Below are 16,397 nucleotides of genomic sequence, written 5' to 3'. Positions count from 1 at the left end.
TGCTATATATTCCCACAAAGCCAGGAATTCTTTGCACTTACCTTCTCTACTATGTGTGTCTGATTACATTTTCTACATATTTTAAGCTAATAAATCCCCATTTGTCTTTCATATGCTTTCGATATCCTTAATTGCAATAGACTTTTAAACACATTTGTTTACCTAATGGCCAACAGGACATAGATCCTAGATATCTCCTTTGCATGCAAAAGTATAAATACTATAAGAAGGAGGAGGAAGAAGAGAAAGGGTGGGGGGAGAAAAGAAGAACTAATCTAAGAAATTAATGTAGTACAGAAAGAGAGTGTTTCATTAAGCACAGTATGAGGATGGTTAAGTTTTGAAGACAATAAGAAGATGTCAGCCTTCAGAGCTAGGGATCAGCAGTTTTGAGTGTCCATCTGTTTCATAAAAATGACTCCTTGATTAAACTGCCTGATCCCCTACCAGGCAAAATACACTGTTTGGCAAACATGTATATTTGATATATATTTATATATTTGAGATATATATACATATATATATATATATATAATGTCATTACAATTACGGTATTGAAATGGTTGAATAATTCCACACATAGATTATATTAGGGAAGAAATATTCTTTATAGAAGATTTTGTTATCAGTTGGGAAAACAGACAAAAGAAAAATTGAGACGGTATCAATTAATTTTGTTATTTAGACAGGCTGGATTTTACTGAAATATACTATCTAAACAAGCATAGATAAGATTATCCATTTCTCTGGGGAAATTATCATCACACACATGCAAGTAGAAGCTACAAAAACAACAAGACAATATTATAATTTATAAGGCTGGTCTTCTGTTCTGGAAAACTATATGCAGCTTAATGTTTATAGCTGATGTACTGCTTTGACATTCTTTTTTTCTTTTCTGCTTTTTCTCCCCAAATCACCCCAGTACGTAGTTGTATATTTTAGTTGTGGGTCCTTATAGTTGTGGCTTGTGGGACGCTGCCTCAACATGGCCTGATGAGCAGTGCCATGTCCACTCCCAGGATCCGAACTGATGAAACCCTGGGCCGCTGAAGCAGAGCACGTGAACTTAACCACTCAGCCACAGGGCCGGCCCCGACCTTCTTAAATGAAGTAAAATACAGTATAATATTCCTAATTCACTTCATTTGCTTCCTCCAGTAGCATTATTATTAACTAGAAATAATGGTATTAAAGATAAAGGTATAGTTTCTGTCTTCTAAGGGCTTACTTTCCAGAGCTTCCTTTTAAAATAGTCTTTAAGTTATCTGACGATTTGTACATTAACAGCCAAATCCTGTAAGCCTTATCATGAGTAAAGAAGATAAACTTTCTATGGTTTTATCTATTTATTATCTAAGGAAACATTATCTTCCCCAAAGTTCACTAGACTGCAGGAGTTTTCCATTCAAAAGCATGTGTTTTCCATACGTTTCTCTGCTGGCAACTAACAGCTCTGCCTCCTCTGCCCATCAAGAGGAGCCGTTATATTGAGAAGCCTCACTGATACAGTGAAAATAACAAATATGGAATTCAGAACCAGACAGGCAAACCTAAGTCTGACTACTGGCTCTGCCATTTACTAGTGTGACCTTAACAAAGCAATTTAACTTGTGATCAATTTCTTTATCTGAAAAAGTGGGGGAGTATTATACTCAAGTCACAGGATTGCTGTGAGAATTACATGTAAAAATGCCTAGCTCTCAAAATGCTAAAAAGAAAAAGCAGTAACAACCAGGATGAGATTGCGAGGCACGGCCTCTTCTAGATGCCTCTTTTTCTCCGTCCCTGTGAGTAAATACTGTCCAGGTCTTTCCTGTTCTGTGAAATGAGTTATGTAACACAGATAAAATTTCTGCAGTTCTAGTTTGTGGACCTCAAGCTTCTAACTAAGGTTGATCTTCTCAAACCTATTAATTTATTAAATTTCAGCTATGTCCTTAGCACTCTTCTTATATCTGGAAAAGACTAAAATTCTCTAGAATTCCTGAAAAATCTCACATCTTGGCAGATAGCAATGAGAATATATTATCAACCCCTGGCCTTAGGAGTCTCGACGTTTGATTCCTTGAACTAAAAGACTTCTGAAAGCTGCTAAGATAAAAAGAGCCTACAGAGAAAAGTAAAACCTCAGAGAGCAAAATCTTCCTTTCTCCTGATCTGATCCCCTGGTTCCACTTTCTTTCAGTTCTGGGTTAAGGATTTGAAAGCAAGCAGTCCCACTGTGAATTGAAGCAACGTAATATACACCTTAAAAGTTCTTTCTCTGAGGCTTTGGTATACCCAGTGGGGAGTAGTTTTACTTTCTAAATAAGTAACAATAGAAGATGGATGCTAGACATGTAACTCCAATCTCAACAGAAAGTATCTTTGTCTACACACTTAATAGCAATTGAAAAGTAGAGGTTAATACCACTCTATTAGGACGTTTGCAAGGGAGTTAAATTCCACCACTCTAAAATGAAAAGTGACAAATTAGTTTTCTCTAGATACTTCCCTACGAAAATCAATTCCTTGACTGATAATTTATATGGGAAATTTTTTGGTTAAAAAGGGCACTGAAAGGGAGTGTTACTTTGGACAAATCACAACCTCTCAGACCAAGTGCTCTCCTCTATACCCTTGCTGTTCAAAGTGTGGTCCACATAGCAGAAGGATTGGCATCACATGGGAGCTTGTTGGAAATGCAGAATATCAAGCTTACTATACTCTTGTATAGGATACCACTATACCCAGACCTCCTGACTCAGAATCTACCTTTTAACAAGATCACATGTGATTCACGCATACACATAAAAGTCTGGCAAGCACAGCTCTATACAAAAAGGGGGTTTGACTACATGATCCTAAGGTCCCTTATAACTGATTCTTCTCATGAAAACCAGACCTGACACTGTTGGAGCCCATATTCTCATGTGGAAATAGTTGGCTAGAGCTGAATAGCAGCTCCCCCTTTAGACGTAAAAAAGAGATGCCTTCAGAGCTAAAAATTCACTGGCTATATGTATTTTTAGGCTAAAGGAAAAAAAATATTCATTTACCTTGATGGGAAGTAGTGAGGTCCAGGTAGGAAGTAAGGGTGATGAAAAGAGAATCGCGGTGGTGTCCCAAACAATGTGGCTGGATGACCAAGGGGAGGGGGCTGGTAGACATGTGAATGTGGAATAGGAGGAGCCTGGGGGATTGGAGCACTTCTGGGACAAGCGGAAACGCTGGGATACTCCTTGGGAGGCTGGATGGTTGAGGTTGCAAATCTGGCATGGGCAGTACTTGCACTAGTTGGAATCTTGTTAGTGCTCTCCAGAGAGACAGGAGTGGCTCTCTTCACAGAGAGACTGGCTCCGGAATGCAGCCGATGAGTGTCCGTTTGAGAGGGCCCAGAAAAGTGCTGGGGTGGGAGTGCTGGACAGAGGGGCAGACTTGGAGCCTGGACAGCCACCGGGGCCGTACTGGAGACGCTGGGCTGGAAAAGTGGGATGGGGTTTGGGCGCTGGACTGCAGGGGTGGGCAGCTGGATGGCAGGTGGGGCTTCACCTTTAGAAATAAAAATAGCATAGGTCAGGCATTAAGTGAGTCACTCCACGTTTTTCTTTTTTCAGTAGAATTTAATAAACAGTACAACCAGAAGTTTTCACTAACCACCTTACCTAATAGCATCACCACATCAAAACACTCTTTTTCTTTTATAGCATTTTGAACAAACTGAAGTCATCTTGTTTACTTATTTTACATTTTTGTCTCTCTTTCCCATCCAGATTCTCAGTGCCATGACAAGAGAGACCCTTTCTGTTTTATTCACAGCTGTATCCCCAGGGCTCAAAATTCTGCCTGGCACAGAATAGGCCCTCAACAAATATTTTTTTGATGAATAAATAAATGAATAAAATTATTGAGTGATTGAGTGAAAGACGAATCCCACAAATGCTGGTACGTACACACAAACATTTCAGAAAGAAATAATATGAAACTACTGACTGGTTACTTTTAAGGAACAGTCATTTGGGAGAGCAGACAGGGCAATAGGGCAATAAGAAAAGCTAGACTTTCATTTTAGACCTATCGGTACTGTCTGAATTTTCTTTTCTCTAAATATATTAATTTTATCTTAAATATTAATAGAAGTTTCAGCTTAGCGATATGGGTCTTTTTTTTATTTTGTAGACTTCTCTATGTTAAACTAAATTATGAATGACATTTAATTTTTTAATTGAGAAAAACTAAAGAAACAATCACTAAAATTATTTCACTTTATTGTATCCATTGTGAATACAGAAGGAAATTCCAAAGTGACGATAAGACTTGTCACAGGTCAACAATTTGTGACAGATATGAAAGGAATATTATTGCAGCAGGGCATGACAGATAAGGCAGAATTTTTAAAGGTAGGTGAAATGATCATGTATTTGATCTTTCTGTTCCTGAAGAATAGAGGACTGCCGATTGAGTTGCTGAGTTATCCAAATGACACAGCCTAAATTTAACTAAACTCTCCCAGAGAAATACAGAGAGAAGCCAGAGCAATAGATTCCTGGTCTAGTTCATTCCAGTGTAGTTGGATCTCTGTTAACACAGAAGACGTAGTCCAAGAACAGACTGTACGGTTAGAAACGTCTCTGTCAGAGGCTGAAAGGAGTGTGGATCTTCTCTCAGCCTTGTCCAGGAAAGACCTTCCCCTCCTTCCTTCTCCCAGATAAGGCAGATAATGGCCCCTCTTAAACCCGGAGGTAGGGCATCTGTTTCAAGATGGCCTCTGACCCAGTGCAGAAGAGGCAGCACAGGAGCAGGGTGTAAATGAAGCTGTCCTGATTCTCCTTTGGTGGGGTTACATGGACTAGCCCTCCCATCTGTGAGCCAAGGCCTTCATCAGGCCCTTCCCGATTAATCAAGCACAAAGTCATCTCCCTCCTCTACGCTCCCTCAGAACCTGTAAATCTGTCACTTATCATGAAATAGTGTAAATATTTGTTATTTGCATGTCTGCCACCCCTACCACAATCATGAAACTGGGTGCTTGAAAGCAGGAACAGTTTTTTGTTGTTGTTGTTGTTTTTTAAATTGGCACCTGAGCTAACAACTGTTGCCAATCTTCTCTTTTTTGTTTTTTCTGCTTTTCTCCCTAAATCTCCCCAGTACCTAGTTGTATATTTTAGTTGTGGATTCCTCTAGTTGTGGCATGTGGGACGCCGCCTCAACATGGCCTGACGAGTGGTGCCATGTCTGTGCCCGGGATCCAAACCGACAAGACCCTGGGCCGCCAAAGCGGAGCACGCGAACTTAACCACTCGGCCACGGGGCCGGCCCCAGGAACAGTTTTACTCATGTTTGCATCCGCAGTATCTGACACAAAACCTGGTTAATAATACTTAAGAAAAGTATGACTAGATGAAAGAAAAACAAACTAGCCAATAAGCCTCTAGCTGACAGCTCTTCTCCCACTGATCTGGTAAAGGAGAACCTTCTCCTCCAAACAACTACGAAGCCAGGCTGACTCATAAAATCTCTCAAAGTTGTTTTAATTGAATAATCACTGTACTCAAGACCTCTGCTCCTAAAATCTACCCTGACGCAGATTTCTTCTCCCTACATCCAGTACAAGAAGCTCTTAGTCTTCAGCAAAGAAGTATGGTTATTCTAGGCAAAGGAAACATAAATTACAGGAGCTATACAGACCATTGATATTACTTCAGTTACTGAAGAAGGAAGAGGAAGAGACATCTTTCAGCTGATGCCAAATGCTCTTCTCTACCAAAGATATCTCCATAAAAGAAGGGGTACCGATGAGGCATAGGGTAATAATCATGCACTCATTTAATTCAAGAATATTCACTAAGCAGCTAACATGTGTCAGGCACTGTTTGGGTCTGAGGTAAAAAATAATTAGACGCATAGAGCGTGATACGGAAGTATAATGAAGGTGTCCTAAATGTCAAAACTCAGGTTGCTTAGCAGGAGGTTAAAGTCGGCAGCATCCAGCCATCACTGATAAACTGTCAGAGAACAAGAAAGACTTGTGGAAAGCACAGAGCTCTCATGTATCAAACTGTAGGTAAGGTATGGGAGAGACTAGCCAGTCACCCATTTTCTCTTCTTCTAGCACACAGATGATTACATTTCCCAGCCTTCCTTGCAGTTAGGAGTTGTCATGTGGCCAAGTCTCCCCAGTGGAATGTAAGTAGAAGTGATGTGCACCACTTCTGAGACTGGCCCATAAAAACCTCTTGTGCATGATCCTCCATGCTCTTTCCCCTTTTGCAGGCTCATGCACACTAGTACAGTGGCCTTAGATGAGACATATTAAAGATGGCAGAGTCACAGCATAGAAGAAGCCTATGCCCATGAATCAACCCTTGGAAGAGAACCATCTACCAACCAGAAATACCTATTTTGGACTTTAAATGAGTAAAAAATAAACCATAATTCTGTTTAAACCATTATGTTTAAGTGCTTGTTAAAGCAGCTAGCATTATCTAATCATTATATGAGGTAAAGAGCAAAAGTTTAGATCTATAGTATAGCATGACAATCACAAAAGAAAAAGTTATTAATAGATTCAAGAATTCTTGAAAATCTCCCACCACCTGCCCCCAAAGAGGAAGAATCCACCGCCTGTGCTGAATGGATGAAGGGTGCAAGAGGCTTGACTTGCATGACTTGCATGACTGGGATGAACAGGGAAGGAGTGGCAAATGGAAGACACTGAGGACAGACCAAATTTCTCTACAAGAAAAAGCTGTATGGAGGTAGTAAGAAGGAGAGGACGACCAGCATCTGTGGCGGAGCAGAGAGAAAGAGAGACAGAGAGCGAAGAAAAGGAGAGAGAGAAATAGAGTAAGAGGCAGAGACAGAGGTGAGGACAGAGAAATCAGAGGAATAGTTAGGCAACTTCTAAGAACAGTGGGACTCTGGGGAGAGACAAAGGTAATGAGAAGCCCGAAGAAGACTTACAATATGTTGAACCATAGGATTCCTCCTTCCCTGTCCCCTCAAGAAAACCTACAATAAAGCACTACATCACTTTTCAAGGAATTTTCAAGCCAGATTTGTGTTTCTTATGGACATAACACTTTGCTGGAATGGACCATAAGGCAGGGACAAGACTAGCTTTTTTCAGATTATAACAGTATCAGAGTGATGGAGGGTTTTCTGTTTTGTTATAGTAAACAAGAAGAGGTGGGTAAACCCAAATGGTACCGTAAGTCTACTACAAAAAATTAAAGCAGTAGTAAGCATTTTTTAAATCAAAACTTTAGAGAAAAAGTATGAATTCAGAAGAGTGAAAGATGTCAAATGAGTTAAAATGTAAAAAGGAAAACTCATTCCAGACATGGGAAATAAAATGTAGAGAACAAAATAATATCACCAGAAAATTCACATATGTATAAAGTGACATTTAAAGGCCAGTCTAAAATAAATATAGCTTCTACCAAAGTTCCAAGAGCCTTTAAAATAAACAAATTTGAATGCTTAATATAAAATGAAAATGCTAGCATAAGTGGCATCAAAGACATTTGATAAAAAAAAATCTAAAATAATTCTGGACTATGATGGTGTAAGCACTTTCAGAAACTAAAAGCAGGAGAAGAGACTGAGATGTGGCATTGAATGTGAGAGAAAGTAAATATAATGCACTGCTTATAAAAATAACACCAAATAAGAAAAGCACTATAGATTCTATCAAACAAATAGTAAAATTAGTTATATTTGTATCTATGCTTTCTACAGCTTCCTTATGAACTCTGACAGCAGAGACTGTAAAAAGGTCTTTGCATTGTGTCCCCGGCACCAAGTTTGATCCATAATCAGTACTTAATAAACATTAGGTAGTCGGGGGCACGTAGGCAGATATGCAAACGTGGCACTGGAGAACACTATAAATACTGAGAAAGCATCTAAGATGGAAACATTCACCAAAACAAGGGAGAATACCAAATTACATTGGCAGATTTCAAATAGATTGACTAATGGGATAAAAATGTACTGGGACGATCTGGTACAGGACAAATAATTGCTTATTAGAACAAACAAGTTTAGTAGAATACACAGTAAAATGAAATAAGCTTGACTAAGAACCAAATAACGGATAAAAATTACTAGAAAGTGCATGAATTCTGTTTGTGAAATATTGGGCAGTAGTGATCACAACATAAATTTAATTTTAAGATTCTAACAAAAAAATATCTACCCTGGGGTTATTAGATTTTTGGAAGTACAGATATTGGCTAGGAAAAAAAAGGCTGATAGAGATAACTCAAATTAAAAGTTCATAGACAAAGGAAGGTTACTTTATATGATAATGCTAAAAACCCAGAAGGAAAAAATGTGTCTCAAAAATCAGAAAGTCGTGGTTAACTGACCAAATCAAAGAGAACCCATCAAAAGGGGAAGACATCATTTGACAATGAAAAGCGTGTCCAAACGTGTAAGACAGAGAAGCCCAAGTGCGAAGTCAGATGCAAATAAAAATTAGGAAGTCCAAAGGAAAACTGAAGGAGTCACAACTGAGGGACCTCAAAGTCAATACTAAGCAACTCTTTAAATACTTTTACAGAAAGAAGAGACTCAGTGGAATAGTCATTACAGTATAAAAGGCAACTGAAATAACAGAGAGACTCAATAAACCCCTTCCTACTAAAGAAGACCTTAAGAAGATTTCTGAATCCTAATTCATCTTCACAGCAGGTAGGTTAAGAATATTAGATCAACTGCGGTACAATGGCAAGTTCACAGAGTGTTCAAACCCAAATTGACAAAATGAATATAACTAGATCTCAGGTGGCATTCGCCTAAGAACTGCAGAGAAACTCAAAGTTAGAACTGAGAAACTATTTGATAAAGTAGATACAATGGTCTCTCTGCCAAAAATGCCATGCCACAGCATTTTCGGAAAGTCAATATAACTCCCAGTTATTAGAAGTGATGACCTTGAGAAATATAGCTTGGTGAGCCTGTTTTCTACATCTGAAAGCCTGGTGAAATCTATACAATATGTTAGTGCACAAAGCTTGCTAGAAAAAAAAACAGAGCAAATTGTTTCTCTAAGAGAAAAATCATACCTCACTAACTTGATATCTTTCTTCCATGGGAATAAAGAAAACAAGTTTAAAAAATAAAATTACCCTGACTTTATATTTAGTATATAATGTAAAATTAGTTGAATGAAACAAAAAAAAAAAGGGAAGATACAAAAACTTGCATCTGCAGATGATAAGTGATTAAAAGTATGATTCCCCTAGGGATTTGTGCTAAAATTTGTTCTTATTTAATAGTTTCATAAATGATTTAGAATATAAAATATATAGTAAAATTTCCAAATTTGCAAGTGATACCAACTCCTCTAAGTAATATAATGCCAAGCTGATGAGAACAAACTAAAAGAACATATTCCAAAGTTGCATGATTGGGCAACACAGTAGCAGATAAATCTTATCATAACTACTAAGGTATATACCCGTGAAAATAATTCCCTAACTATGCTTATAAGATAAAGATCTTGTTTATCATTTGAGACCCAAGAAACGAATCTTTACTCATACCACATGTCACCAGAAATAAGAAAAATTGGAAAAAAAAAAAAGCAAACAAAAACAAAAGATCATTATCTTGCCTTAGATTTGATTACTGCTGTGTATGGCTCTGAAATGCTTCCTACAATTCTGCCTGTCATACTTAAATAAAATATCATGATGCAAGAGCTCTGCCAACATTAGAGGAAAATCTTTCTATCCACCTCAAATCTTTGTGCAGAACTGCATAAAATTAATGTTTTGTATAAAACTGTCAGCTGCCTCAAATGAGAACATTGATAAATCTGTTCCTGGAAGGAGAAAACAAACAGCATTTAACTCTAGGTAGAAACAGATGGAAGAGAGGTGTTGGAAAAGGGATAAAAAGAAAAAATATTGATTATGAAAGCAGAGATCCTATTTAAATAAGCATAACAGACAAAACAAAGTAAGTTAACAAAAGCATAATTAAGCCTAGGTTGAAACATAGGATTAAACGAGATACTACGAAATAGTGAAGGGTGAAAGTCCCTGACTGTGCTGGGAGAGAACAGGGTGACAGGATCAGCTTTCTGCATTCTTCTCTTGAGCCTAGACATCTTGAATGCAGCTTTGTTGCTATCAACCGCTGTAATGATATACAGGGGGAAAAAACCATCACAAACGCATAAGATTCTAATCAGTCAATTTTTAAGATACCTAAACCTCTCAGCACGCAGAGGTGGCTTTATTACCAGAAGGATCTGAGCAGGTGGAAACTGGAAAGAGCAGTAGTTTTAAGACAAGTGGTAGCAAGTAGCAAATGTATAAAGCTCTGCCTAAGGAATGGTTAAAATAGGTGCTGGAAGAACAAATCAATGATGGACAGCCTCATAACAAGTTATTAAGATACTAGATTCTCAATTTGGGTTTCTTAAAAGCAACAGCCAGAAATGTTGTAAAGAACTGATAATAGAGGAGAAATTTAGGGAAAGACAGTAAAATGAATCAAATATTTGGTAGAAAATAGATTACTTCCATTGCTTTTCTAGAGCAGCGAGAGAATGGGCTTCATATATCAATCATCATTACTAAATTCCAGGACAGGATGCCTCATACACCATTAGCAAGGCATTCTTTTATGCTGATAGTGAAGAGACACTCCTATTTCCTATTGAATTACCTCAGTCATTTCCTGCATTATCTGCCTAATCTATGGGCTCATCCTGATTTGCTTAAAAGGTCTGAGGTTTTACACATGGAATATTTGCTACTCTGGCAAACCAAGTGCTTTGAACTCTACTGAAATTTTTCCTTCCTGATTTTATGTTTTCACTTTTTCTCTTCTTACTTTTCTTCTTTAATGTTGTTGTTCTAAATTCTTAAGCTAAGAGAAACAAAATTTCAACTAAAAAGGTAAAATTTTCACATAGCTATTAAAAAATTAATAATCTACATTAAAACCAACTCACCAACTGGATGAGTGATGGTGTTCTGTAGGCTGGGAATTACCACAGAGTAGGTAGGTGAGCGATAAGGATAAATTGTTGTAGGATTCGTAGAGATGATATTTTGTGTGGTACCAGAAAATACATTGGAAACACTTAGAGGGAAGCGTTTTCGCTTCCCTGGACGAGGCTGATAAACCCAACCTATAGAAAAAGATAAACTGTTTTAAATTTGAACATATAGACCCTATTTAGCCTTTAAATAGTTCTTTTCACATTAAAAATCCAAAACATTTCTAAATTTAAAAAAATAAGTGATGTCTAAAGTGTCCTTTCCAGCTCTATGATACTATTTCTGTGCATTTTAGCATATATATCTACATAGCTCCTAACTAGTGGGCAATGTTGTAACCCATAATTCAAAGGAAGAGCAAGCTCAAATGTCTTATATCCAAAGACATATATTGAATCTGTAGTAAAATCAACATTAAAGGCATTGAGTTTGAATCCCAAAGCTTTTCCTTTTCCTGTAAAACAATGCCCCAGTAAGATAGTATTTGTCTCCTCCTGTTTCCTCACTTTCCATAAGATACAATTGTCCATATCTTACAATGAAATGGTCACTAATGACCAGTCACTATTTTCATGCCTAGTTCAGGAAGAGTCACTCTCCTAGACTTGGCAATCTCCAAGTCCACAAACAACTCAGTTTCCTTCCAAAGTCAGAAGAGAGAAGTTAAGGCAGTTGTAGCCACTGTATAACCAGGAGAATCACTGGTTCCCTGTAATTGCTGCCTCTGACCAACCCCCTAGACCCTCACTGCTCATACTTCAGAAAAAAAATGATTCTTTTCTACCATGCAAAGTCATGTCAGCCATACACTGTGCATTTACCCAAGCTTAATCTCAACGTCCTCACTTCTGGCAAGGAAATCAGAATTCATTTCAAATGATATCATGATAAAGATAAATCTATCAATCAGAAGGCAGGACTATGTTCTGATAACCATCCAATATTAAAATGGAACATGAGAATCCCTGCATTCTCATTGTCTTTGTGTGCACTGCATATTTTTTTCTGTTGCTGTGATTTTAACACTTCATTTTCTAGCATATCCGCAAAATTATAGCCTAGAACTCTGGAGATTTACCTTAAGTTCATATCTATACATTTAATCAAAACTACAGTAGAACTGTATGTCTCCTGGTTTGCATTGTTTGGCAAATATGAGACCAGATATCCCTCTACTTGGTTCTAAGGAAACTGATGCCCAGTATCAATTCAATCACTTCTATAATATTAGCCATTATTCTCTTTATTGTACATATCAGATTAGAAAAAAATTATGCATATTCGTCCTTCAATATCAACCTAACCTAATCTTTATCTAAATAAATTAATTTAAAAGAAATTAGAAAGAGCCTTTGTTCATTTCATTTGATTACCAGGAAATTCCTCTCTGTGCTTTTCTTTAATCTTTTGTGCTTCATCATAATAGGGTTTCTTTTGTTCTTCACTAAGTTTGTTCCACTCTAACCCGAGCTGGACACTGATTTCTGCATTGTTGGCTGCTGGGTTAGCTTTGGCTAGTGCTGGCCGGTGGATCCTTGCCCAAACCATAAATGCATTCATGGGTCGCTTCACATGACCATTTCTGTCCTTACTGAAGGGTGTGTCTGGTATTCCTACATGACAAAAATTAAGAGACTAAATTAATGTGCCACACACACACAATTTTAAAGTGAAGTGCACCTCCATCTATATTTATTCTTTAAACATCTGGAGAAAATACACACTTCAATATAGCCAAAGAACTGCCAGTATTCCAGAATTCCTCATAACCCCTGAACTCAGCATTCTAAACTATAGCTTAGAATGACTATTCCTTTCATAAAAAAGAATAATATGGTTGAAGATCTAGTGGAAGTAATAATGCTGAAGACACAGTAAACTGCTGGCATATTACCTCTCTGAGCTTTATTAATACCTCTAACAATAATTAATATTTTTTCCCATTAAAAATATTCTATTACTGGGGGACAGGAACTATGACTTATTAATGACTATAGCCTTGGGTAGGCATCCCCTAAATGTTTAAAGGAACTCATTTACATGCTGATGTAGTGGCCATTCAAGCAAAAATAGTTATAATATTATAATGCTATATTACTTGTATTTCATTATGAAGGTGGAGGCCTGCAAGGGGGGTCATCAACACTAGTCCCATGTCCAGGGGAAAAATAACAAAAGTGACTTTTTGAGAGTCACAGAGCCAGTTGAAGTTACAATAAAGGAAGTTGGCCAAATTCACATCTCTTACATAATTCATCACAAACAACTGTCTATAAACTTCTTATACTGTTTCTCTTTATTTTAGGGTTACTTGATATGCAACATTCTAAAAAACGCACAAAGAATGAAATGAGAATTACAAAGAAAGCTTTCCCTTTCTCTCCTCTAGAAAATGAAAACAAAGCTTAAAAACTATTGAAGATAAAAGCAAGATGGGGAGATAGGGAAGAATAATCAGTAAAAAAAAAAAAAAAAGGAACAAAAACAATAAAAAGTTTACAAAATCATGAAGATTAATACGACTTTCCATGACATTCATTGGCATAGTATTCTGTCTGAATTAAATCTTAAAATAAGAATCTTCTAAGTATATATTTGGAAATAATGGATAGAAATAAAATATCTACTTGTAGTTGTTACTGCTGTAACTATAGTCGTTTCTTTGAAAACAATTTTTCTAGCTTATTCTACAACACTTTCATTTTCTGTAAGTCCTTAGCTTCTAGAATACTAAAATGTTACATTTAATCATGTACTGTTTTCTCCCAGAAAAATGTTTACTGTTCATTTTTACAGAAAACAAATCCCCTTTAAATTCAGTACAAACTTTCCTGTTTAACCATTTATCGTTAAACACCATTTTTTCTTCTGTTTCTTGATACACATAAAAATACTGACCTACTACAACACAATATTTTAAAATGTTGATTATCTGCAGCATGTAAACTGAGGGCTTTGTGTTACCTAACAAAATATTTCTATGTTTGTGTATAACCATTAATCACATCTAAATCTCATTACGCACTGGGCCTAAAAATAGATTTTTTTTTTTTAATGTTTGGGAATCTTGAAGGTGTTAGTGTATTTTACTGGTCTATGTACAAATCAATCAGAAGTGACACCTGTGCAGACTTTGCCCTGAAAAGAATCGGTTCCATGATTTTATTTTCCTAGTTTAGTATCAGTTACGGGGCAACACAGATGAACTTTGAAAACCAGATTCCCCTGCCGTCTAATACCTGCATCTGAGGGAAGCACGGTGAGCGGGACATCTTTGGTTTCAATTTTTACAGAAGGCTCCAGTAAGGACTGCATTTTAATAGGCACTGGTGTCAAGGGGACCTTGGTCAACCGTATCAGCTCTGACGGAGGAGGTCCCTGAAACTGAATCCGGGCCCCAGGGGGGACAGGGTGGAGAGTCAAAGGGATCCTGAGGTCTTGCTGATGCGGACCAAAGGCGTTGGACGGCTGGGCCAAGATGACCTCCTTGCTGCCGTGGACCAGGCCATTGGACGCGGGCTCCGCGCCGAGCCTGCAGTCCTCGCGGAGACTCTCGGGCTGCTCCGTTTTGATGACTCTTTCTCGGAGGGCCGCCAGGCTTTTGCCTTCCCCGCCTTTCGCCGCGTCCCTCATGACCTCCTCCACCGCCAACTTGCCCTTCTTCTCGTCCCCTCGGCGGCTGCCGACGGCCAGTCCGGGGCCTTCCGCCTTGGCCGCCCTGGAAGCCCTGGGGCCCGCCTCGACGGCCCTCCGCGGCCCCACCGATGGCTCCAAGCCGGACCCCGGCTCCTGCTTCTCGGCCTTGACGTGCAGCGCCCGGGGCTGCACCGGGTGCAACTCGGGCCTGCAAGGGGCGCCCTCGGACGGGGACGGAGGCGGCGGCGGCGGCAGCAGCAGCAGCTCGGGCCTCAGCTGCAGCAGCCGCGCCTGCGCGGGCGAGGCGGCGGCGCCGTCGTCCCGGGCCTGAGGCAGGGATGGCCCTGGCGGCAGCAGCAACACCTGCTCCGGCTTCACCTGCAGCAGCCGCCGTGCCGCGGGCTGGACGCCAGACGCCGGGGCCTCCCTGCACGACGAGGCCATGGCGGCCGCGCCCGAGCCGGGCGGCAACGGAGGGGGTTCGGCGGCCGCCGCCCGAAAGGAGGAGCCCTCGACCGGCAGCGGGGGCGGAGCGGGGCGCAGCGGGCGCGGCGGGGTCGCCCGCGGCAGTTGGCGCGGCTGAGGCGGCGGCTCCGGCCTGGCCCTCTCCATGGGGGAGGGGGACGCTCCGGCTTGGTCCTGGCGGGGATTGTGAGCTCAGCCGTTTGTTGGCGACCTTCCCCCTCCCCCTTTCGGTTAAGACCCTTCCAAGGCCTTTGCTACCCAGCACCCCACGCGGTTCAAAAAGCCGCCCTCCCTCTGGGCCTCGCCCAATCACAAGCGTCCCCGGGCCTCGGCCCGCCCTCCGCTCTCGCCTCGTGCTGAGCCCTCGAATCACCCGCGACGGCCGGGGCCGCGGCACGTGCTGCCCATTTTTCCCTCTGACTCTCCCTCTCTTCCGGAGTTCTCTTCCGCTGTAGTCCTTAGTTACCCCGCCCCCGCCTGGACCGGGACAATGGCGTTGCCCAGGAAACAGTGCAGTTCCACGCTACTGACCTCCAGGGGATAAAATCCCGTGAGTCCTTTGCACTTACTGGGGAACTGGATGTGCTGTTTGCGCTGCCAGAGTACGCGATCGGCGCTGAGCATCGACTGGGCCTTTGGCTCAGTATCGAGGGGAAAAAGGGGACATTTTGCAACTTCTCAATAACCCCATTAGTTGATCTTGCTGGGAAGAGTGTTCGACTTTCACTTAATCACCAGTCCTGTGGGCCCTACTTGCAAAATACATCCCAAATTCATCCACTAGTTTAGGTTTCCTCCACCATTACTGTTCCAAGCGTCCATCATCTTTCACCTGGATACTGCCCTGTAGCTGATCTCCCTGCTTTTCACACTTGTGCCACTACACTGCAGCTGCCAGGGATCTTTCAAAAATACAAATCTAGCCCTGTCACACCCCACTCTCCTAAATCTTGCAATGGCTCCCCATTGGCCACATGATAAAGGTCTAATACTCTTGGCAAAGCCTTTAAAGCCTCAAATGGCTTGGGCTCTACGAACTGCTACTGCACAGCGTTTAGCCCTGATTCTGTGTGGCCTCTCATCATTCTCTCTCCTACCTCAAGGGCCTTTGAATATGCCCCCATAGATCGTCGTTATTTCCGTTAAATATCACCAAGATGAAGAAATGATAGCCTGACTAAAAGCTATAGATTTATCTTGAAGCAGATGATTTTTGCAACACAAGTCACCTCTCAAAGAAGACCTGCCCCAATTCTCCTTCTGATCCCTTGTTGTCAAATGTGGAAAACCAGA

The 16,397-nt window shown here is 40.3% G+C and overlaps 1 protein-coding gene across 2 annotated transcripts in view; it reads right to left on the bottom strand.

The window, feature by feature from the left end:
• The window catches only part of SOX30 (SRY-box transcription factor 30), a 38,160-nt gene extending 22,578 nt beyond the window's left edge, over positions 1–15,582 (bottom strand). Inside the window, exons 1-4 of one of the 2 annotated variants that reach the window (XM_008515204.2) lie at positions 14,243–15,582; positions 12,377–12,616; positions 10,955–11,134; positions 3,042–3,534 (exon numbers count right to left, since the gene is read on the bottom strand). In XM_008515204.2, the coding sequence (XP_008513426.2) occupies positions 3,042–3,534; positions 10,955–11,134; positions 12,377–12,616; positions 14,243–15,251 (1,922 nt within the window). In that variant the 5' untranslated portion in view covers positions 15,252–15,582. The remainder of the gene's footprint in view (positions 1–3,041; positions 3,535–10,954; positions 11,135–12,376; positions 12,617–14,242) is intronic. The other variant, XM_070570388.1, reaches the window with a different exon arrangement.
• Positions 15,583–16,397: the final 815 nt, after the last annotated feature.

This window comes from Equus przewalskii, chromosome 13, assembly GCF_037783145.1.
Source record: "Equus przewalskii isolate Varuska chromosome 13, EquPr2, whole genome shotgun sequence".
In the NCBI taxonomy this organism is placed as follows: Eukaryota; Metazoa; Chordata; class Mammalia; order Perissodactyla; family Equidae; genus Equus; species Equus przewalskii.
Note: the sequence above shows the minus strand (reverse complement) of the source record. Positions and strands in the feature narration are given on the sequence as shown.